Below are 22,594 nucleotides of genomic sequence, written 5' to 3' on the forward strand. Positions count from 1 at the left end.
TACAAATGACGTGAGCTAACAAAAAATATATATATATGCTATGAGAAATGATAAAAAGTTTCTGGCCATCAACCAAAAATGTTTCTGTTATTAACCAAAACTTTTGCCGATTTTCAGAGTAATTGTTCCAATTTGAGGGGACGTTCACGTGTTTTCCCAGACGGGAAGTTATTTTTCCGGTTATTCCCACAGTACATGAATGCCACATTAGACAGGCATGAATGAAACCGCCAGCAACACTACATGATAACTTCAAAACATAATCACAGCATCAAAATGTTGTGGTGTCACATTATTTGTCCTCATAAAGACTGCACAACATGGACTTTTACCTGTTTTTACTCACAGTCAACTTTGAACATGTTTATTATAGTAATGATAATATTAATAAAGGTCAAACTGCGCCCTCTAGTGGTTGATCATGCTCCACCACAGAACAGCTGTGCAATCTGCAGGCAAAAAATTAGACATACATTTCACATTATAATGCCAATAACCTCCATAATGTTGTTTGTTACTGTGAATTAGTGTTAGACACCACAGCAGCACATCTAATATTTAACACAAGTCAAAGGACAAGCTATAACTGTAACTGTTTTATGATTTTTAAGTTCCACTCAAAAAATATGGATTAAAAAAAGAAAGAAAAAAAAACTTTTTTGCTGCAATGTTTGCTCCGACTCATCCAAAATCTGTACCTCACCATAGTTCCAAGTAAATGAGGTCAACGTGATGCAATGTAATGTATAAACAAACATAAAACAACAAAACCACCACAGACTTCAATTCAACCTTTATTATCTTGTTCTTTTCCGCTTTAAATTAATTTCCTCTCCTTTGTGTAACATCTGAAATAAATGAAAACATCCTGAACAGGAGTGATAATAAAGACTGACTTAATTTAAATTGATACATAATAACAAAAAAAAAAAAAAAAGAAACAAACAAGTAAAACATAAACAGGTAATGTCTTTAACGTGTCTGTAAAACACTGTTCCAGCTCAGCTTGGTATGGTAGGATTTGGCATCTTTAATAGAAATGCCTTCAGTTGGTTGCTTCGTCTTAAAAACAAAATATCATTCTCTTATTGCATTTGACAGAAGAAAGAAAAAAAATACAAATGAACAAAATGCTGCTAAAAAACACAACTTAAGAGACATATGCAATAGTGCCAATGTTTTTGAACTTTTTAGCTATCACAATATCTGGTGATCAAGCACGCAAACGTGTACACAAACACACACACACACACACATCTTTCTCTCAATGCAAGCTGTCAGATAAACATCTATTCACTTCCCTGACTGAAGCAGATAAGTGTTCAAAAGCACACACACACACACACACACACACACACACACCTCATGAATCTCTCATGGACAAGAAAGAAGAATAAGAAAGAAAAAAAAAAAAACATTCAACATTGTAGCAATAACACAGACACTCCCGATATCATCATCATCATCATTATCTTCATCACTTCCTCCTCCATTCGGTCATACTGTCAACGCTCCTTTCATGCACACACAGGCAGGCAGGAGGGCACCTTGTACAGCGAGTAAATAAGTGATCATCATCATTATCATGACAATATAGAATAACCAACTTGATTTCTCGAGTAAGAAAAAAATACAATAGCGAGGTCAGTGTTTGAAGGAAAAAAAAAAAAACAACAAAAACAACAAGGACATCTCTGGATTTCCACAAAGTTTCACACATTTTGTCTTTTTCTTTTAAAACAGAAAAAAGAAAAAAAAAAAAAGATAAACAACCGATGTACATCAGCAAGGAGATACAATTTTGCTTGTCAAATATAAGAGCAGTGTGTAACTGATGAGAAAGGTATGATGCTGCTGACATGGCGGGCGGGCGGCCGCTGGGTGTTAGCCAAGGCCACTGCTGTTGTGACATTTAGTCGTCCTGTAAGGTCTGTGTAGTTGTTATGTTGTAGCTCTCTTTCAAAAAAGAAAAATAATAATAATAATAATGGAGGGATTGTGGAGGATGTGTCAACAACAAACCCAGAGGCATATATAGTGCAAGTTTGGCTAATGTTGTTTTTTGTTGTTTGTTTTTTTTGTTTGTTTTTTTTTTTAAACCCTGGGTCCCATGTTGATGGCATATTTCCACCAAGGTAGAGGTGTCGGTACCTACTGAAAACGCTCTTCTTTTTCCGTATCTCAAAAGGTTTTGCTGATCGTCCGTTTGACTCAGTAGTGTGGCGCTGTCCCCCAAAAAAACCTTCCTACAAACTCCAGATCCTTTCCCCCCGCTTCTCGAGCTTCTCCGAACTCAGAAGTACGCCAGCCAGGTCTAAAGAGGGCTCAGTCTGCAAGTCTGAATTTTTTTGAGATTCGACCATTAAATAGTAATACAAAAGAAAAGAAAAAAAAACAAAACAAAAACAACAACTGTGGCACACTAAAAACAGCAATAGCTAAACTTGTTGACATGTACGACTCTGGCTGAGCCTGTCTACAGTGCATGCCTGAGTGATCGGGTCTCTGAATGCAGATGGTGGGATTTTTTTGGAGTAAAAAGACAAAGAGCTATCCAGTTGAGTCCTAAAGAGTTTAATGGATTTCCCCTTTTTCCCCGGTTCAAGTTTTACTGTTGTCTTCATTTAAAGTTAAGCGGTTTTCATGTGTGAAAGTAATGTGTGCGTGTACTGCATGTAGCCTGTGTGTAGTATGAATGTTAGGTGACCAGTGTAGCTTGGATTCACGTCACCTCTACGTGTAAATAAACGCAGAGGGTGACATATGTTTTATAACATGGGTGTAAAATGTTCATGTGTGTATGTCAGTCGGGACCCCCTCCCCACTCTCAGATGGAGTCGGCCCCTCCGCCTAGCAGGTCCCCTGGCAGCAGCGAGGCGGGGCTGCCCATCTGGTGACGATCCTCGAGTGCCGGGGAACCCCAGAGGCTACTGCTGGGGTACCCTGCCCCGCTCATCCCGCCCATTCCTCCCCACAGACCCTGCCTTCCGGCTTCCATGCCTCCGGCTCCGCCCACTCCGCCCCCGTTGCTGCTCCACTGGGCGAAGATGCCCAGCCCGGGCCCCTGGCTGGCAGACTGGTCCGATGAGCTGCCTGTGCTGTCCAGACTCTGCCATCCGGAGCTGACGGGTCCGGCCCCTCCGTTTCCTGCTCCACCGGCCGTGGAACCTCCATCTACTGCTCCCCCTCCGCTGCTGCCTCCCGCTCCGCCTCTGTCGCAGCTCCCTCCGTTACCGTTAGTCCCCACTGCGGAAGTTGCGTTGGGTCCGGAGCCCGCAGAGCCGGAGGTGTTTCCTCCGCTCCCTGCTCCTCCAGCCTGGGAATGTGCAATGTAGCGAGCCACATCCTCCTCGCTCACAAACTCCGCCAAGATGGTGGTATTACCCAGAACGCACCTGTCCAAAACAAAAACAGTTAATCATCAATAATGCACGAGTGGGTAATAATGATTTGAACCTTGTTGTTAAAAATTGTAGTTAATGTTAAGTGATTTTCTTTAAGTGACTAAAACACATTTAACCTATAAAAAGCTGTTATGTGATACCAAAATGTTTTTATTCTAGTTAATTATCAAGATACAATATTACTGTATAACACTGGTCTTAATGATTCCAGATCATTTTGCGATACATCACTTTCAACTGTGTGTACCACTTGAGCCAAGTTTGAAAACTAGAGCATGAGATTACTATGAGTCTATGATTGGGCATGCCAACATTTGGTCATCTGGCACAAAACAACAACATACAGCTGAAACTGATGAAAATGTCATTAGTTTTGGACATAAATCAAAGTATTGGATGGATTAAAAAAAACTGACCTGATGAATATTAAAGGGAGCGCTAAAGCTTAAAATTTAAAGCTTTAATAAGAGCACTAAATCAAGTTGAGTGCTACAATGAAGCACTCCACTAAGAGAGTGCTGTCTGAGGTATAACGTTCTTTCAAGCCAATCAGAAGATATTTAACATTGATGTCTAATCCTGACAAATCATCTGTGACACTACAGATCTCATCTATGCAGTAGATCCAGTCTTACATGTGAAGTGCGCTCTGGGCCTTGGCTGCTTCCTGTTTGGAGCCATAGCGAATCAGAGCGGTGCCCTGGGTCAGGCCGAGGTGAAAGGTCAGCAGGGGGCCGTGCTGCATGCAGATGGTCCTCAGGGTGGAGCCATCAATCTGCAGGAGAAGACCAGGAGTAAAGTACAAAGTGAAAATTGAGGGATGAGCGATGTGTAGAGGTATGAAATTCAAAGCATGCTCATGTTTCCCCAGTGGAGTTACGGTGGTCTGCTCTGGTTTCCACCCACAGCAGTTTTGGTAGTTGTTTTTGTATAATGTCTGTGTGTGTGTGTTTATGTGTACCTGTGGTGTGAGATTGCTGAGCACCAACCAGCAGCTTTCACGAGAGCTGCCGTCACTCCAGGTCGAGGCTGCAGGGAGAGAGCAAACAGAAAAAAAAAGTTAGACATTTCCTGTAAACACAATCCCACTCTGTTTTTTCCCCTCGGCTGCTCAAATATAATGAATGATGAATAACGTTCCCTGCAGCTTTCACCGAGACTTGGCCACTCTTCCAGATCAAATATAAATAGACCACTACGTTCAAAAGAGCACTGTGTTGTATCTCAGCAATCACACGCAGCTGTTTTATCCTGCGTACATTTAAATCAGCTCAATATTTGAAGATGTGTCAGGGTATTACCGGTGGTGCTCGAGCCGCCGCCCCAGCCCCTGCCAGCCAACCGAGGGGCTCCTCCTGACCACGGAGAAGGCGACGGCTGCTTTTGACTGGCTAATCCTGGAGGAGGGCGGGACAGCTGGGACTGGCTGCTGCCGCGACTGGCTTTCCAGGACTTGTGTCCAATGGGCTCCGGGGGCCAGCTGGTCTTGTAGTCTGTGTACTTTGCTGTAAAGGGACAGAAGTGGATAAGCATAAATATGAAACCAATAAGTAGCGATATTAGCAGGGTTTCCGCCAGTAGTGCATCTCCTTTAAGGAATAGCTCAATGTTTTGTGAGCGGTTGAGAGGGAGGGTGTGTGTGAGTGTGTGTCTGTGTGTGAGGCTGTGGCACACACAGACGTAGGGACGAGCCAGAGGACAACCGCCGCTTGGAACCAGAACCACAAACCCACCTGCCATCCGGAGAGAGACATGCTGCTGAAATCAAACACCGAGACCCGAGGAGACATGAGAGCAGCTGCTTGCTAACAGCTACGTGTGTTTACAGCGGAGAGCGGGAGAGAGGACTGACGTCTCACTCTGCTGCTGCTGCTGCAGACTGTCTCACAGCAGACACTTTCAGTTTATAATTATAGGTCTGTAGTCCAACTGAGCATTGTTAACACACTCAGTATGTTACAAATTTGAGTTATTTATGTGATGGACTAGGGTCCTAAAAACACAAAAATCAACAAAATGGGTTGTATTTCTTTTTTACTAAGGCAGATGGGAGCGGTTGGCAAGTAATGTAATTAGTGCCTGAAACCATGCATCACCAGTAACACATTTACACACATTAACATGTTCTGCTCAGCACCCCCTCTCCCCCGGGTCTAGTAACTTTTCTGGCGGAAACCCTGCATCAGCAATAAGACGTAAAGTCATTACGTCAGTCTCACATGGCAGGAATGATGTCTCTCCAATCTTTTACTCTTGACATATTGAGTGTGTGTGTGTGTGTGTGTGTGTGTGTGTGTGTGTGTGTGTGTGTGTGTGTGTGTATGTGTGTGTGTATGTGTGTGTGTGTGTGTGGTTACCTGAGTGTGCGTTGTTGAGAGGACTGTCTGAGGCACTGTAGGGCCAGGCACCAGGTGAAGGCAGTAAGGTGTTGAGGGGAGGGGTGGAATCTACGACAAAGGCATAGAGCAACAGCATTAGCCATTATCTCCTTACTGAATGACTTAAAACTCAGTGAACAGTGAAATTCACTTTACCACAGTTCACCACAATCATTATTTATTTATGGAGACTTGCTTGAACAAAAAGAATGACCAGAAGAAGATCAGAATAACATCTTCACTTGTACTACATGGCCATAAATGATTTAAAAAAAACAAGGATAACTAACGAAGTTAGATATCATTATACTAAAGCAGTGACACAATTAGATGAGGCAGAGATACTGAATGCTCACCAGTATTGTCTTGTAACAATTGGTGCTCAGTATCGTTGAGGTTGGGGGACACCGCGTTTCCCATCATGCTCCCCGGAGTCATGTAGGGGTCGGATTCAGGGTCAACGCGGTCGATTCCCTTCCAGGGAACACCAGGCTGGAATTCTGAGGAAGAAACACACACATGCGGTCTGTTGAAGCTAGAGAGCGGCTGGATTAAATCCAAAACACACTGAACACATTACGCTTTGAAGATCACATGTCCCTCAATGACTCAGCTACAGAGAATCTTTTAAAAAGCTTGGTATTTGCTCGATATCAAGTCAGTGATGCAGCTATGATTCTATAATAGTCACTCACCAGGGGGCCAGCTGGGTGTGGTGGTAGGCTTGCTACCCATCTTGTTGCCAGGGGTGCGATGCCAGTTGTTACCCAGCCCGTCTCCAACCATCATGTCGTACTGAGAGTAGGGCGAGCCCCCGGGCATCTTCATAGGGGTGACGGGACCTTGGAGGTTGCCAGAGGGTGACGACATATACGTTACATCACCGAGCACCAGATGGGTTCACAAATCACTGTAATGTTCTACTTCACATATAATCCTATTAACATGATCTGTCTAAGCACCCTCACATTCCTCGTCTTATCAAACACACAAGTCGTACGAGTACAATTTTAAAATCCGACGCCTCACCATTTTTGTGGAATGCGTCCTCAGATGGGGAGGTGTCTGGGGAGGAGTGTCCCTCCATCATCCATTTGAAACGGGACTGCTGACCCCCGAGGTCCTTCATGCCCCCAGGCCCCCCTACCACAGAGCCACCTAGGTCGAGACCTGGGAGATTCACACCTGAACCAAACCCTGTTCGGACAGAGACAGAAAAAAAACAGAGAGAACAATGCAGAACTTTGATTAGAACATTTGATTGTTGCTAGAAAACCTTCTGCTTGGAAACAAAACCCTCCAAAATGAATCAACACAAGAAATAAAATAATCAGTCAGTGTTGGCTCAACTGGTGATATTTGGGAAATGTATTCAGACACTGCAGTGGTATGAGGGCTTAGTACAGGAGATGCACCAAGGTGGTAAAAAAAAAAAGAAGTACAATGCACTATACATTTTGAAGAGCTCTAAACTAACTGTAAAAGGCAGCATGGCAGCTGTGTGTCACAAGTCTTTTTATTGTGAATGAAACCAGTGCTGGAATGATTGCTCACCAGAGTATGGCCCAATTGTTTTCTGGTGCAGGTCAGCCACAGATCTGGCCAGGCCTGGGTGGGGCAGGGGATCAGCCCCGGGCAGTTTGGCACCCCCTCCGCCACCTCCACTGTGGTGGGAGGGGGAGAGTCTGGAGCTGCCGCCTAAACCTCCGACCTGTTGCTGCTGCTGCCTCTGCTGCTGGAGCACTGCCATGATCCTGGCCAGCTAAAAAAGACATAATAAAAACAAGAGTCAGCCGCTAGTAAACGAGTGGGGGATTTTTATTTTATATACATTTTGTGTACGTGTCTGTGTGTACCTGTTGAGGATCAGCCTGCTGTCTCACATTCGGCGTGAACTTCCTCTGGTTTTGCAGCAGCTGCTGTTGCTGCTGTTGTGGCTGCTGCTGCTGCTGGAGGAGGAGCTGACAAGCCTGAGAGAAAACAGACAGAAACAGAAAAAGAAACAAAGAAGTGAGACAGCAACAGAGACGTAAATACACTGCACACATCCTACATGCCACTCTGTACATGAAGATTAGTCAACAAATATTAGAAAATCAACAGATTGCAGTTTGTTGATGTACGTTTGTATATACAGGCGGCATAAACATGTCTGAATACTATGTTTAAAATTAATTTCCACACAGTTCTGGATGGTGAACCTCCTCGATTCACTTCCAGACCCTGCAGTATAGAGATATAAAGTGCTGCTTCTTACCAGTTGAAACTGGATGTGAGGTGGGTAGATGCTGCTGAGCATGGCAATATGCTGGGGGGACAGCTGTGGAGGGAACACACCTCCCCCGACTCCTGCCACTCCTCCCACGCCGCCAACACCCCCCACGCTCCCGCTGGGAGGGGGCATCTGCTTCAGCACGGAGCCTGGCACCTAGAGATAAAACGGCAATGGCAGGCAGGCACACCTGTTACCACAGAAACGCTATGGTGCTGTAACCCCTAGCAACCACATTAGCTTACTGCATCTCCCCCGATTAACATTGATTCTCCTTCATGTTCTCATTAGCCGGTGTTAACAACTGACTCGACCCAAACGAGTGAGTGAAATTGAGTCAGTTCCTTGAAAAAAGACGTGCATTTCACTTTGTATTCTTTAGAAGCAAGAAAGGGAAGCATGATCAATGTTGTCCTGAAGAGTGATTATGCACTCCAGGGACTTCACTGGCTAATAGACACCATGGCCACAGCTGGTAGACCACTCTGCGTAAGCTCAAAAACAGAATCAGACAAAAACTGTGAACTGTCATTTTACAGCAAGCTTGCACCTTAAAATGTATGGTGGGTTTTTTATTAGCTTAAACATGCTAACACAGTCTCTAAATATACAGCAAATCCCATCCCGTACTATTGGTATCTTAGCAGCAAACATTAACAGTTAAGATGACTTGCACCACAACTGAACCTATTTCCCTCCGTCAGTCAACCCACACACTTCCTGTGTCGATGGTAAATGTGAAACCGATGGCTGGAAAGGATACTGATGATGAGCAGAATGAAAGCACAAGTTTTTAGTACCTGAGGCGACAGGAACTGATGAGGCACTTGCGCTCGTATCCCTGGGGACTGGTTTATGGGTGGGACGCTGGGCTGGTGTCTTGACTGAGCCATCCCTCCGCTACTGCCAAAGATACCATGGCCGCCCTGTGATGGACAACAGGAAATTAAATGACAGAAAACTTGTGACAGCAGATACAAAAAAACACACTGATAGAGAAAGAACACGACATCAAAGTGGAAGAGGAAAATTCAGGGGTCTACTTGAACGATTAACATGTGAAAAAGGGGAAAAACTACAAGAAGCTAATGTAAAGATGGTGGGACGGAAACGAGAGGAGAGGTTATCTTACTTGTCTAAAGGGGATAGTGTGGTTGAAGAGGGAATGGGGCTTGTAGACAGTGGGTGGTGAGTACAGAGAGCGAGGACCCTCCTCCCCAAGGCACCCATCCTGATTGGTCAAAGGCAAGGTCTGTCACAGTGACAGCCAATGGAAGACAAATTTTAAGTGGTGGTGAAGGAAGAAGGGGGAGGGTAGAGGAAGGTGCAGACAAGGAGAAATGGGGCAGACCAGGAAGGAGAAAAGGTAGAATTCACAAGAGGAAATAAAGAAGAGTGATAAGAGGACAAAATGTTATCTAGACAAGAGAAAGACACAAAGACTGCTGAGGTTGGCGAGGGTTAGAGGCGCTACCTTGTCGTAGTAGGAACCGGCATCGCCGGGCACTGCCTCTTTGGAAACGGGTGAGCGATATGACATCCCCCCTACTCCTCCACCTCCTCCTACTCTTCCTCCTTTCCTTATGTCGCCATTGTAATCCGTCATTCCCATGCCTCTTTTCTCGGCGTCCATCTTCTTCTCCTGGAGAGAACCCGGAGCCAGGTCAATGTTTGGGCCACTGGGATCATCATTCTGTCCAGCAGAAAGGGCCGGCATCACCATTATGACCACCACCACCACCACCACCACCATGTGAGGAATTATAACTTGCTAAATGCCTGTGCACTTAAAATAATAGAATATATAATAAAGCTGAAGAACAGGCATTGTGCAGGTAGATATTTCCTCCTTTCCCAACCAAAAACAGTAACAAGTCTTACCAGCAGCCCCATGTTGGAGAACTGTCTATTGATGGGGCTCATCCATGAGTCTCCTCCGCCAGCCTTCAGTGGACCCTAAGATTTCACAGAGCAGAGGCAAAACTTTCAGATTAATGTGGCAACTTTGCAATTTGTATCATGAGTGTTGAGTGAAAAGAAAGCAGGAAATTCATAAAGCTAACTGTGGAAATACAACCTTTAGTTAATTTAGCGTACCTGTGTAACAGCAGAAAAATGCATTTATGACTCTTCAAATTTTTAACTATCCCTACAATTTTTTAAAAGATTAGATTACATTTTTGACATCGATTCATTTCCCCCCTCCAATATCCCACCTTGCTGCTGGGCTTCTTGCCGGGGTGGGTCTGACCCCAGCCCCCGTTGCTACCCTGTCCCCAAGATGAGCCGCTTCCCTGGGAGCCGGTGCTGTTCCACATGCCGCCGCCTCCCTCCTCCTCTTCCTCCCAGCTCGAGTGACGCGAGGCTGCCACAGAGCTCTCTTTGTCCCCCCAGCCATCTTGCATAGACTTTGAACCTGAGGTGGGGGGTGGAAGGGGGGTGTTGCAGTTAAAGCCGTTATCACGATGTGGGGAAAAAAAATATTAGAAGATCTGAAATTGATACCCATGTTTAAGGTTTTATTTAAAAAAAATTCTGACCAGGTTTGATGGGGTTGGGAGTAGGGTTTCCCCAGCCTGTCGTCTTCCCTCCGGCGTCGTCGGGGTCTCCCCAGTCAGTGGGGGTATCGTTAGGTTTTCCCCAAGCTGCTGTGCCATTGTCTACTGTTGGACTGGTTGGAGAAGCACCACCCCAACCTGACGAACCTGCGGACACACAAGGATGACGCATGTTGAAGTGGAGACAGACACTTTGAGTAAGGACATCATTATTTACCTTAATGCAAGTCCAATGTCTGGACTGACTATTCTGCATGTCTACAGGGGTGAATACTGGTACAACATGAACTTTTTTGATGAGGTTTTGTCTTCCAAAAATCAAAGCATCTCTGCATTCAGCGTACGGAAACAGAAAATATACGTTCAGAGGAAATGTTTTCACTTCAGCCGTGCTCAGTTGGAGCACCTGAGAAGTTACAGTACTGCTGCTGACTACTGTTACTGTGGTTTGCGAGATCAACTGCAGAGACAGCGAGCAAGTTTCTCGCTGGAGACCTGCTACATCGCTCATGACTCAGCTGTCACTTACTCTGAACATTGACACCGACCTTTAAAATCAGCTGGATCAACATTTCCAAGAAAGGCAGCAGTTGTAACAGAGCATTTTGACTCCTTCATTTCACTGTAATTTTCATGCAGACAGCCATTAAGCAACATTTATCAAGATGTCTTGAGATGATTCAGAAAGAGAGAAAAAAAAAAAAAAAAAACTCCATACCACGACGACATAAAAGGAGAACTGTTTTTACACATTCATCTTTACAGAAAAGGCTGTGTGCATGAATGCACGTAGTTTGTTCAAAACATTTAAAGTCTTAAAAACAAGTCAGGTGTCCATATTAAGAACATTGAAACAGGTTTTGCTCTCTGTAATCACTGGCCATTATAAGATCCCTTCCGAATGGGTTGTCAATGTAAGTGATGAGGGACAAAATCTACAGTCTTCAATTTAAGGATTCAGTGATCTGAGTTGGTCACATCAAGTAGACATCTCCCAAAGTTAGTCTTTTTAGTACAAAATTCTCTCTTTAGGTATCTCTTGTCAAGTAAAAAAAAAAAATACAACTTTAAAATCAAAACACAGTCAAAACCACAGTTTCAAGTGTCTCACCCATTGCTGCAGCTTTCCCAGGTCCATGGCCAGTGTTGAAGTCTCTGTTACCTCCAAGCCCAGCAGCCTGCCTGCTAGGCTGCTGCTGTATTGGAGGTCCCTGCTGTTGCTGTTGCTGTTGCTGTGGTGGCTGCTGCTGCTGCTGCTGCTGTTGCTGTTGCTGTTGCTGCTGTGGAGCCGGAGCCTGGCCGTGAGGCTGCTGGCCAGCAGGGGTGCTGTTCTTATCCCACAGGTTGACCGGCTTGTAGTTGTAACGGGTTGGGTCTCCCCATGCTGATGTTCCATCATCTATCTCATTCTTCCTGCTAATAGACTGCGGTGAGGGTTCCTCCCAACCGCTTGGTTCAGATCCACTTCCTCCTCCAGGGCCACCAGGGATGGGCCCCGAGGTCCAGCCTGAGCTTTGGTTCTGGTTCTGGGCTTGGGAGATGGGTTTTCTCCCCCCGCCCCCTTGCATAGCCCCTTGGTCCAATGCTTGCTGCAGCTGTGGATGCTGATTACGGGGCTGTGATTGTTGCTGTTGCAGTTGTGCCTGCGGGCCTGTGATGGAGCCCGACTGGCTGTTTGGCATCTGGTGCATTTTGTTTCCTCCGCTCCAACTTTGATGGGGTTTGGACCCCATGCCCCCGACGACACCCATCCCCCCTCCTCCGCTCCCTCCTCCCCCTGTGCCCCCTGCTCCCCAGGTTCTCCGGGGAGCGCCCTCGTCCCAGTTTCCCCAGCCACCCGCACCTGAATCCCCACCTGAGTTTCCTCCTCCGTTCTTCCTCTCATCGTCCCAACCCCCGCCTCCGTTATTTGATTTGGACTGTTGCTCTCCCCAGTCCCTACCTGCCCCAACCTTCTGTCCTGATCCCCACCCGCTGCTGCCTCCTCCATCTCCTCCCATCTCCTTCCAGCCCCCTTTCCCTTTCTCCTCCTGACACCCTCCCCAGCCTCCACTCACTTGGTCACCTTGTTGGCCAACGTCGCCCCACCCTCCTCCATTTCCTCCTCTACTGTTCCTCCATTCCTCGTTCCCCCAACCTTTGGCCTCCTTGCCATCTCCAGACCCCATCCCTCCTCCACCCCAGCCTGTAGTCTTCCCCTGCTGGCTATGTCCTGGCATTACCCCTGAACCCATACCAGGTCCTGTTGTGGTCACTGGCCCAGATTGTGAGACGCCGAGATTCCTCATGTTGGAGCCTGAAGGTGGTGGGGCCCTCCCAGATAGAGAAGCCCCACTACTGCTACTGTTGCTGCTGCTCTCCCAGCCCTCTCCAGAGGACCCAGCAGATGGAACCATGGAAGGATTGACCCCAGGACCCATAGAATCAGTAATTAGGGTCCTGGGTCCACCGGAATACTGAGAAGAACCACCGAGAGTAGATGGGTGTTTCGATGTAGCTGATGTCGATCCACCTTTACTCTGTCCTCCATGATCTTCCAAGTCCCAGGCCGTGTTTTGTCGAATCTGTGTTTGGCCCCAGCCTGTGTTGGACAGAACCCGAGGGTCCAGATCAGACCGGCTGAGCAGGCTCTGTAAGGCACCTTCAGCACTGGGTGCCGGGCGGCGAGGACGACTGTTACTGTTGTTCGGCTCACTTCCACTTCTGGAATTTCCACCGCTGGATGAGGATCCTCCCCGTGCTCCCTGTCCTCCTACTCCGCCGCCCCATTCCCCTGTTTCACCCTCTCCCTTCTGATTGTCCCAAGCTCTAGTCAAAGCGGTGGCTGTTGAGGAGGAGCAGGAGGTGACGGGGGGGTTGCCGGCTGTGCTGACCCCGCTACTGCTGCTGTTACTGCTGCAGGTGCCCCCCATGCCCTCTCCTCCTGGATTGGCTCCGCCAATACCGGTGGAGCTCCCGCCCCAGTCACCGCCCGACACCGCTCTCTCCCCTCCAACTCCTGATGACCCCCACCCTCCCTGAGATACCCCGGAGGTTTGACTACCGTTTCCCCCAGTTCCAGCGCTACCCCAAGCATTAACCCCACTAGTGGAACTTGGATACCCCCAACTCGAGGTCCCATTATCCCCTTCAGCAGCTCCGAATCCCCCTGTGCCACTTCCTCCTCCCTCCCATCCGTCAGTCCTAGAGGCACCCGTTTTGGAGTTAGCTGCAGGGTAAGAAGGCTGGCCTCTCCATGAGGAGGCAAGGCTGTGGTCTCCCACGCTCATCCCGCCTCCTCCCACACTACGGTCCATTCCTCCCCCAATCCCTTCCCCCCCTGCGATTTTTGGTCCCGCTGATTCGCTGTCCCACTTCCCCCCTCCCATCTCTCTGTCTCTGGATTGCATTTGGTGAAGTTGGTGCTGATGGGTGCTTGATTGATTCACAGATAAAGGTGGGTGACCCCCCAACACCCCAACTGTCCCGGCTCCCAGCCCCAGGGAAGCAGAGTTGTTGGCAGACAAAGACCCTCCAGGGCCCTGGTGATGGAAGGAAGACTGACCTCCTTCCCCTGCAGCAGCAGGCCCATCCTGCTGCACCAGGGCAGGCCAGGCCGAAGGGTTGGCATTTGGATTGAAGTTGGCACCTGGAATCCCACTGCTGCCGTCAACGGGGCCACTGGCATCATGGCTCCCTGGCACAGCGGAGGCTTTGGAAAGTGAGGAGGGCTGTTGTAGCAGAGGCCCAGCTGCAGCTACTGTATTCCCTCCTCCAAGATGACCCTGGGAGGCAGCCGTCCCCCATGCCACACCATTGGACGACTGCATACATTCATTGGGCAAAGAGAACAAGGAAGTGGGTGAAGATTGGTTGCCAGAGGCACTGATGCTGTTCACAGGCATTCCGTTGTTGCTGCTGCCCCCTCCAGTCACGGCGAAAGAACTTCCTCCCCCATCATTGCCAGCGATGCTAGGCCACTCCTCCAGGTCGTTGCCATCGACAATCACCTTCTCCCTGCCCTGAGAGGAGGTTTGGCTGCCTGAGCTCGCCCCCCACATGGAATTTGCATAATTAGAAGTAGTAGTAGAAGCAGCAACTGATGATGAGGTGAGGGCCAATGAGGAGGCAGCTGCACTGGAATCTGGAAAGGTAAATCCCACATTAGAGAAACTTTAGGGGTCAAAACAAGAAATGTCCATCTTCACATGAAACAGATGTATTCTAAAAAAGGTGACCTACAACACTGCTAACCCTTACCTGAGACAGCAGCCATGTTTGCATTGGGGCCGTCCCCTCCTCCTCCCCCTCCCAGCAGCATGGAGGACAGTGGCGGTTGACCCCTCTTCAGTAGCACTTTATGGTCCTGCTGGCAGCGGAATCGCGGCGGCACTTCTCTCGGCATGTAGCGGGGTTGCTGCTGAGGCGCCTGGGCTCCGCCTCCGCTACTTGTACTCCCGTTTCCAGTAGCACTGGGGCCGCCAGCGACGGAGGAAGAACTGGTGGTGGAGGTGGGCTGTCCGTTGGCCACCGCCAGGCGCTTGGCATTGTTGCCACCCTGTGACTGGGTGGCAGCACTGCCAGGGCCCGAGGTGGCTGGGGATGGGGAAGCAGAGGGGGTGGGTCCAGGGCTGGGGGAGGCAGAGCTGCTCTGAGTGGCAGGAGACTGGGCAGATGCCGGCTTGGTCAAGTCTAGCACTGCGAGAGGAGCCAAGGAAGAAAAAGAAAGGATGCCGATGAAGTTTTGTGAATACAGCATCCACTTCACATCTATACCCAAACTCAAACATACTGTGCTGCTTACCTTTGTTCTTTTGTTCTGTAACCTAAAATGAACAGAAAAAACACAATTAGTCATTCTTCTAAAAATCATTAATATGTTTCATTCAAATGTCAAACCTCAGTAAAATATGTGAAAAGGAAAGTATAAATGGGGACTCAGTATGAGGTTAACAGGAGTGAAGCTCTGTAATTGTGGTTAGATCAAGAAAACAATGTCCTAGGTCTAGGTGTGCCAGAACAGTAAATATCTCAGTTCAAGATCCTGTAGTTGTTGAGACTTGTTGTGTCTCCAACAGTATTCTGCTTACACTAATAGACATAATCTAATATGACCATTTGGTTTTCTTCCCATTAGTTCCACCTCATATTTTCAAAGCAATTTCAAAATGTCCCCCGGGTCATTGAAATCTTTCCAAACTGTGCTCAATGCACACTTTTGTTTTCTATGAAAAATTATGTTGGTGAATTAAATTTAACCAACAGGTCCAGAACAGCAGAGCACACCAACTAAAACACAATCAAATGCAACAAGTACTATATTATACTATATCTAATCAGTTCCAAATATTAATAATTCTCATTTAGATACCTTAATTCAACTATGAACATGATATTTATTGGTTTATGGACTCATGTCATATGAACTTGTTCACTGCTTGTTAGCTTTGATGCAAGTTGGCTGGCCAATCATGTATTTTAGTAATCAAATGTTATCCCAAATTCTACGTAACACCAGATTCTATATAACTTTGAGTATACCGATGGTCCAAGACTATTACTGAGGAAACCTGAACTGACAAGATGAACATGCTCACCTTCTGAGAGGCTTCCCTTTTCCTTTTATCGTCTTTTTTCCTTTTCTTGTCTTCCATGAACTACTGCTCCTGTCCTGATGCTCCGTTCTTCTAAAAAGGACGAGAGTGATATTCCAAAATGTGGTCATTCATTCACCATTTCAGAGTCGCTGCTCAAAAAAAACATATGCAAATGGTGACCTCGGGAAAGGAAAGGGGGAAAAAAATCAGGAGAAAAAGACACCATCACAATAACCAAATGGCCACGTGAGCCCTGATCCGTGTGTGTAAGCGACAATTTGACTGCATGCTTGATGGGATGAATCAGCCATCAGGTGCTAGAGCTAAGAATACTGCTGGACATGTGGGCAACAAACACAGTAATTATCCCTACCATAAGCATGCACAATACTGTAAGCTGATCACACTTGTAAGTTCAACCAATTGAGACAGTTTACAAGAAGCTCAATTTAGTGAGCCAACTCATCTTGTCAACAGACGGACTCAATCTATATATGGCTACAGAAAATCATAAGAGACCAAGTGAAGACTCACGCTAGTGCTTTGATTGTTTCTAAGATGGAGTGTGAGCAAATCTTCAGGATTAGGCCCAGCTGACACACGGCATGCGATCCAAGAGCAGCCAAACAAAGATAACACTATATTTGAATACAGCAGTAAACTAATCGCAGACAAAACCTAACAGCATATTACCATGTTGAGATAAAAAATGTCGGTTTAGTAGCTCTGATTCTTTAATGGATATACTTTCTGAACACCAACTTAACCCTGACGGTGTCTGTTCAGTTGGTTTCGTTTTTTGTTTAATACCATAACACTTCCAGGAGGTAGGACAGCCAGATTCACGGAAAACTAACCTGACATCCTTCCTGAAGCATTTCTGACCTCAGGCCTGGCGCATCCGAAAACCACACCTGATTACTACTGTTATTGCAGATCTGCATTAAAGCTTTGTCAAGCTGCCCTTCAAATCACTGCTGTGAGCTACACCAGCTGATGTTACATTACCTGTTGTCCTGTCAACGTTATCACAGGGCTCAGCAGCCTTTAGCTGGCTAACAGCATTAGAAGATAGGAGCCACTGGTTGCTAAAATGGCAAAGTGTCCGCGAAATTAAAAGACACAAAGATGATTAAAGTCTCTACAGCCGAACCGTGTATAAAGATAAATAGCTAAAGCACATATATTGCCCGTCCTAACAAGTTTATACAAGATACAAGTTTAACTGGCAAGCGGCTAGAAACATATTTCGTCGATGGCTAGCATGAAGGAAGGAGTGGTTTCTGCCCATAATTTATAAAATACGCACAAACACAGACACAACAGCGCACATATAATAAACTATTTAACGACATTAAACAGCAGCGAACTAAAGTACATTTAGTACCTGATGTACACACGGTCCGTAACAGCAAATACACCGAGCCTTGAGTCACATACCCGCCTCTGCACAACGACAAATGCTGCTGATGCTAGCGACGTTAGCGGGGTAAGCTAAGTTATATACGGCAGCTACAAGTAGCTAACGGCGTTAGCCCGGCCAGCAGGCGCATTGGCATTACATGAACAGAGAGCTTTGCTGGCGGTGGTGAATTTGCATCCATGCATACATACATGACGAAAATGTAAAACACGTAAAAAAAACATCTACTCACCTCGAGAATCACATATGAAGAGAAGCTAGCGCGCTAGCTAGCTTAGCTAAAGTGCTTCAGTGCGATTTTTCTTTCTTTTTTTCTTTTTTCTTTTAGCTTTTTTGAGGCATTCGTCGAGACAACAGCGACGCCTGAGCGGGGAGTCAAGTAAGTGGCATGTGATGAAAAACACACGTAAGCTTCTGGTTTGTCAAATAAGTACTAACGTTGTGATAGTGTGAACTCTAATGTGCAGAAAATGTTAGATTTCAAAGCGCTGTGGAGTCGGTCGGTTGACGGGCGGCCATTTTGCTGCTCAGCATGAAGCGTCTCTCCAATAGTCAGCCTGTAGCAGCAGCTGCGTGAAGCCCTCTGACTGCCTCCTGCAGAGAGGGATGCATAGAAAAAATACGCTTTTTGACCTTCGTAAACTTTCTGACAGTCAACCTTTAAACGCCACCGTGTGTGCTTTATAGATTAACAGCGTATACATTGAAGAAACCGCTTAATTCATGACCAAAAAAAAACAGTCAACATAATAACTTTTTTCTCTTGCAGGCATGGGTCCGAGGAAGAGAGATGCAAGGAAAAGGAAAACTGAGGATGCTTTGGGGGGAGAGGAGGACTGTGAGGAGAGAGGAGACAGCAGGAAGAGGAAGCAGCGTGAAAATAAGAAATACATTGGGGCTCATGTTGGCATTCAAGGTAATGTCATCTTCATGTTTATATATTTCTGTACCTATTTGAACACACATGATCACAGCTTTTGTGTTGACTCTTCTTTTATATGTCCCCAGGTGGGATATGGAAGGCGGTGCACTCCTGCACTGAGATGGGTGGAAGCTCCTTCGCCCTGTTTCTTGGCTCCCAGCGGTCTTGGAAGAGGCCCGCTCTGGACCACACAGCTGCAGCCAAGTTTCGAGAACAATGTTCCCTACATGAGTTTGACCCAGCTCACATCCTGCCTCATGGGTCCTACCTGATGAACTGTGGATCTCCTAAAGAGGGTTTGTCAGACACTCACTCGGATGACACGTTCACCTCTCTTCCTCATTCAACCTCAGTTACCCCCTCCCTGTCTTGCATTGGTTATTTCATCTTCCCAACATCCTGACATCCTCCTCTGGTTTGTGTACCATGCTGCATCCAGACGTGTTTGAGAAGAGCCAGGCCCTGCTGGTGGATGAGCTCAGCCGCTGCAGCCTCCTGGGCCTCAACCTCTACAACTTCCACCCTGGCTCCTCCCTGGGCTCCATCACCACTGAACAGTGTATTGGCAAGATAGCAGGAGCCATTAACCACGCTCACCAGCAAACACCTGCTGTAGTCACAGGTATGGGAGGTGGAACAAATAACAGAAATGCCCAGTACAGTACAGTACAGTACAGTCCAGCAGCCCTGCAGTAAATCCCATTTTGATAAACATCTGGAATTTGTTGAGACTTTCAGGGGGGTTTACTCAACTCAAAACCTACTTTCATTGCGTAATTATGTTAAAGAAATCTGTCTTTAATATTTTTTGCTCTGTGTTGATGAGAGCCATATTTTTGAAATGGTTCCATTTGCTGTATTTGTCACAGGCACTCCTGCTATTCAGGGTTGAACTAGTACAAATACAAATACAATCACTATTTTTGAAAAAACGAATCTCCAAGTAAACATCAAGAAACTTAACAGGTAAAATGAGAATAGATAGGTCCAAATACTGTGAAATGATGTAATATATTAAGAGAAAAACATATAAAACCAAACCACATACACACAATAACATACATAACACACAGGAAGACTGCTATAGCAGTAGACAGCATCACTAATGCAGACATTTAATGGGATATTTGCCCTATAACACTGCAACCTGCAGCTTCAACATTTACCATGATTTAAATACTCACCTCCTGATGCTCTTGTCAAACAGGGAACATTATGAGCGTCACTGTAATAGGAAGTTACTGCAGGTCAATGGATTAAGGATCTGAATCTCAGCGTAGTTAGAGAACTTGGCAGTCACAGCCAAACCCAGTTAATGAGTCAATCCCTTTGTATGTAATTAATGAAATTAAGCTTTAATATGTTTCAATCCTTTTCACGAGGATTAATGTTTCACTACCACAAGTCAATGATCTAAAAAATTAAATGTCAAGAGCTTTTGCTGTCGCATCACCATCTCATACAAAGCAATCTGACCTTACACTGACTTTTTGTTAATACATGACTTTCAATGTGCAGAACTGGCTGCTGGCTTCACACTGTTGTGATCCAGGGGACATACCACAGTCCTTTTGACCCACATACCCCAAATGCCGCTGGTGTGACAAGAATACACTGCAGTGTAACGCCAGCAAAAACACTGAAGCAATAGCAAAAACTGCCCTGAGCTTCAGGAATGAACAACAGCTGCCAAAACAATTTATTTGTATAAGTCGTTTTGGCAGGTTGGATAAAAATATGATGTAGTGATTTAGATGAATGTCAAATTGATAGTGCCTTCTTGTCTTCTCTGCTTCATGTGGTCAGTGTTGGAGAACATGAGCGGTCAGGGCAGTACGGTCGGGGGTAAATTCTCCGAGCTGAAGAGCATCATAGACAAAGTGGGAGATAAGACCAGAGTTGGAGTGTGTCTGGATACCTGCCACGCCTTCGCAGCAGGTGAGTGACACCTGCCGTTGTTCTTTTTTGTCCTACAAAACCATCAGATCAGTTAAAAAAGTCAATTTCTGCTTCAGAAATGTTTTTTTCTTTTTCTTGTTTTTAGGATACGACCTGGCTGCAGAGGGAGGGGTGAAAGCCATGCTCGATGAATTTGATCTGCAAGTGGGGCTCCACTATCTTAAAGCAATCCATCTCAATGACTCCAAAGGTGCAGCAAAGAACCCAAATAATTTGACACAGCCAAATGGTTTATTCTGCTTTAAGAACTGTTACCACTTAAATGTCATAGTGTTGTTGTTTTTTTTAATTCTTGTCTTTGTTGTGTGTTTTTTTTTTAGGTAAACTGGGCTGCAACCTCGATCGCCATGAAGATATTGGTAAAGGCAACATTGGAATCTCTGCTTTCCGAGACATTGTCAATGAGCCCAGATTGGACAACATCCCTCTCATCCTGGAGACACCAGAACGGTGAGATGAGTACAGAGTGGAGGGGTCCATCTGTAAACAATGGACAGATATGGTCATCACATGGGAAAACTAAAACGACTTATCTTTCTAAATCACAAAATGGGAGTATGTAGAAGAGTGCAGTCTTCCTGTCTGGGCATTTAAAGGAATAGTTTGACATTTTAGGAAATACACCGATTATATTTAGAGCTAGAAGAGGAGATTGATGCCACTTTCATGTCTGTACAGTAAATATTTAGCTTGAGCCAGCAGCTGGTTGGCTTAGCTCAGCACAAAGACTGGAAATTACTTGCCAGATTATTTCTTGGCTGGGAACAGTTGCTAGGCAACCAGCAGAGACCCCAAGAAGTTACAGTCAAGTCCTAGCCAAGAAATAGGCCAGTATGTAACCCTAAAAAATGGAAAATGTACATTTCTTTTACACATTTTTTAAAAACACAAATGAGATTAATTAGTGAGCTTTAGAGGTGCTGGTAGCCAGATTTAGTTTTCTTTGAGCAGAGCCAAACTAACCGTTTCAGCCTGTTGTCAGTCTTAATGCTAAACTAAGCTAACAGCTGCTCATGGTAGCTTCATAGTTAACATGCAGACACAATAGTGGAGTCAATCTTCTGATCTAACTTGCAGTAAGAAAGGAAAAAAGCATATTTTGAATTATTAGGGTCAAGTATTTCTAATGTTTAAAAAAAACAAACAGTAGAGTTAAAAAAAAAAAAAGAAAAAGTACAGATGCTATTATGAACCATTGAAACGTGAGATTTGGTGCAATTTTAACATGACTGTTAATTTCCTTCCCCCACAGACCAGGATTCGAGTATGCTGAGCAGATCGAACTTCTCTATTCCCTCTGTGAGAAAAATTAGAGAACATACTTGCTGATGAATGACCACTGCTGAAACAAAGCCACAGTTCAAATATCTGTTATATCTGTCAAGGACCAAAAATGACATGTGGTGCGCCTTGTTTTCAAACACACTTTATTCAGTTGTTAATCACCCTGTGAACAGTTTAATATGAAATGTTTATTTTTATAAAGGTAAAGAAGTTGAATAAATGTTATACTTTACTTGTGAGGAGTTGTCCTGTTCACTATGAGCCATTAGGGGGCAGCAAGATCACACAAATATAACAAACTAATTTCAGCCTTTTCAATGCTTTGGAGGGTGCAGGCAGAGATGAATGTATGTTTGAAAATTGTAACTTGCATTCATATTTAAGTTTGGCATGGTTTCGTGGTGCAGATTGAGCTATACAATATATGTTATTGGTAACTTTTTTTAATAGTATCAAAGTAATATGCTTTTTATGAAGTTAAGGTCTTTAACCATAAAAGCAGAAAATAGAGTTTGAATCAGGTATTTTTTCATAGGAAATCTAACCAGAATTGATGGAAACAAGCCTCTTTTTGACATATTGGACAATCAGATGTGTCTACAGCAGCAGTAGAAAATTAATTCATTAATGAAACATCACTTACGTTAGATGATATAACACATTTTATCACCCTTAATGTTAGCTTGTTTAAAAAAGGGTAACAAAACACAAAATTGTCTCTCAATAAGTATCAGCTAGGAGACGATGTCATCATTATTTTACCAGTGTGACATACTGTAATTTAAAACTGTCAGATGCGTATCCAGATGCACAAGGAC

At 45.4% G+C, this 22,594-nt stretch overlaps 2 protein-coding genes across 3 annotated transcripts; one reads left to right on the forward strand and one right to left on the reverse strand.

Moving 5' to 3' along the window:
* Window positions 1–787: 787 nt before the first annotated feature.
* On the reverse strand, window positions 788–17,974 carry tnrc6ba (trinucleotide repeat containing adaptor 6Ba). 2 transcript variants are annotated; one of them, XM_053340902.1, is made up of 22 exons: window positions 17,844–17,974; window positions 16,189–16,278; window positions 15,396–15,417; window positions 14,852–15,289; window positions 11,724–14,735; window positions 10,595–10,759; window positions 10,271–10,470; window positions 9,936–10,010; window positions 9,529–9,747; window positions 9,187–9,306; window positions 8,855–8,980; window positions 8,040–8,210; window positions 7,639–7,752; window positions 7,337–7,544; window positions 6,812–6,979; window positions 6,478–6,624; window positions 6,139–6,282; window positions 5,762–5,851; window positions 4,706–4,909; window positions 4,366–4,433; window positions 4,040–4,179; window positions 788–3,395 (listed from the first exon to the last, which is right to left on the reverse strand). In XM_053340902.1, the coding sequence occupies exons 2-22, from the start codon at window positions 16,243–16,245 to the stop codon at window positions 2,828–2,830; spliced, it is 6,456 nt and encodes a 2,151-aa protein (XP_053196877.1). In that variant the 5' UTR covers window positions 16,246–16,278; window positions 17,844–17,974; the 3' UTR covers window positions 788–2,827. The 2 variants fall into 2 exon arrangements, with proteins under 2 accessions (XP_053196877.1, XP_053196878.1); XM_053340903.1 differs by lacking the exon at window positions 9,187–9,306.
* On the forward strand, window positions 17,884–22,049 carry si:ch211-141o9.10 (probable endonuclease 4). The gene is made up of 8 exons (XM_053340917.1): window positions 17,884–17,990; window positions 18,381–18,527; window positions 18,620–18,829; window positions 18,973–19,155; window positions 20,340–20,471; window positions 20,578–20,682; window positions 20,813–20,942; window positions 21,745–22,049. The coding sequence occupies exons 2-8, from the start codon at window positions 18,383–18,385 to the stop codon at window positions 21,803–21,805; spliced, it is 966 nt and encodes a 321-aa protein (XP_053196892.1). The 5' UTR covers window positions 17,884–17,990; window positions 18,381–18,382; the 3' UTR covers window positions 21,806–22,049.
* Window positions 22,050–22,594: the final 545 nt, after the last annotated feature.

Source organism: Scomber japonicus, chromosome 20, assembly GCF_027409825.1.
Source record: "Scomber japonicus isolate fScoJap1 chromosome 20, fScoJap1.pri, whole genome shotgun sequence".
NCBI classification, from domain to species: Eukaryota; Metazoa; Chordata; class Actinopteri; order Scombriformes; family Scombridae; genus Scomber; species Scomber japonicus.

Coding starts and splice junctions, on each gene's coding strand:
- tnrc6ba (XM_053340902.1), bottom strand. CDS start 16,245: ATGGAAGACAAGAAAAGGAAAAAAGACGATAAAAGGAAAAGGGAAGCC. Junction 15,418..16,188: donor AAAGGGAAGCCTCTCAGAAG/GTGAGCATGTTC, acceptor TGTTCATTTTAG/GTTACAGAACAAAAGAACAA. Junction 14,736..14,851: donor AAACATGGCTGCTGTCTCAG/GTAAGGGTTAGC, acceptor TTACCTTTCCAG/ATTCCAGTGCAGCTGCCTCC.
- si:ch211-141o9.10 (XM_053340917.1), top strand. CDS start 18,383: ATGGGTCCGAGGAAGAGAGATGCAAGGAAAAGGAAAACTGAGGATGCT. Junction 18,528..18,619: donor GGCTCATGTTGGCATTCAAG/GTAATGTCATCT, acceptor ATATGTCCCCAG/GTGGGATATGGAAGGCGGTG. Junction 19,156..20,339: donor AACACCTGCTGTAGTCACAG/GTATGGGAGGTG, acceptor TCATGTGGTCAG/TGTTGGAGAACATGAGCGGT.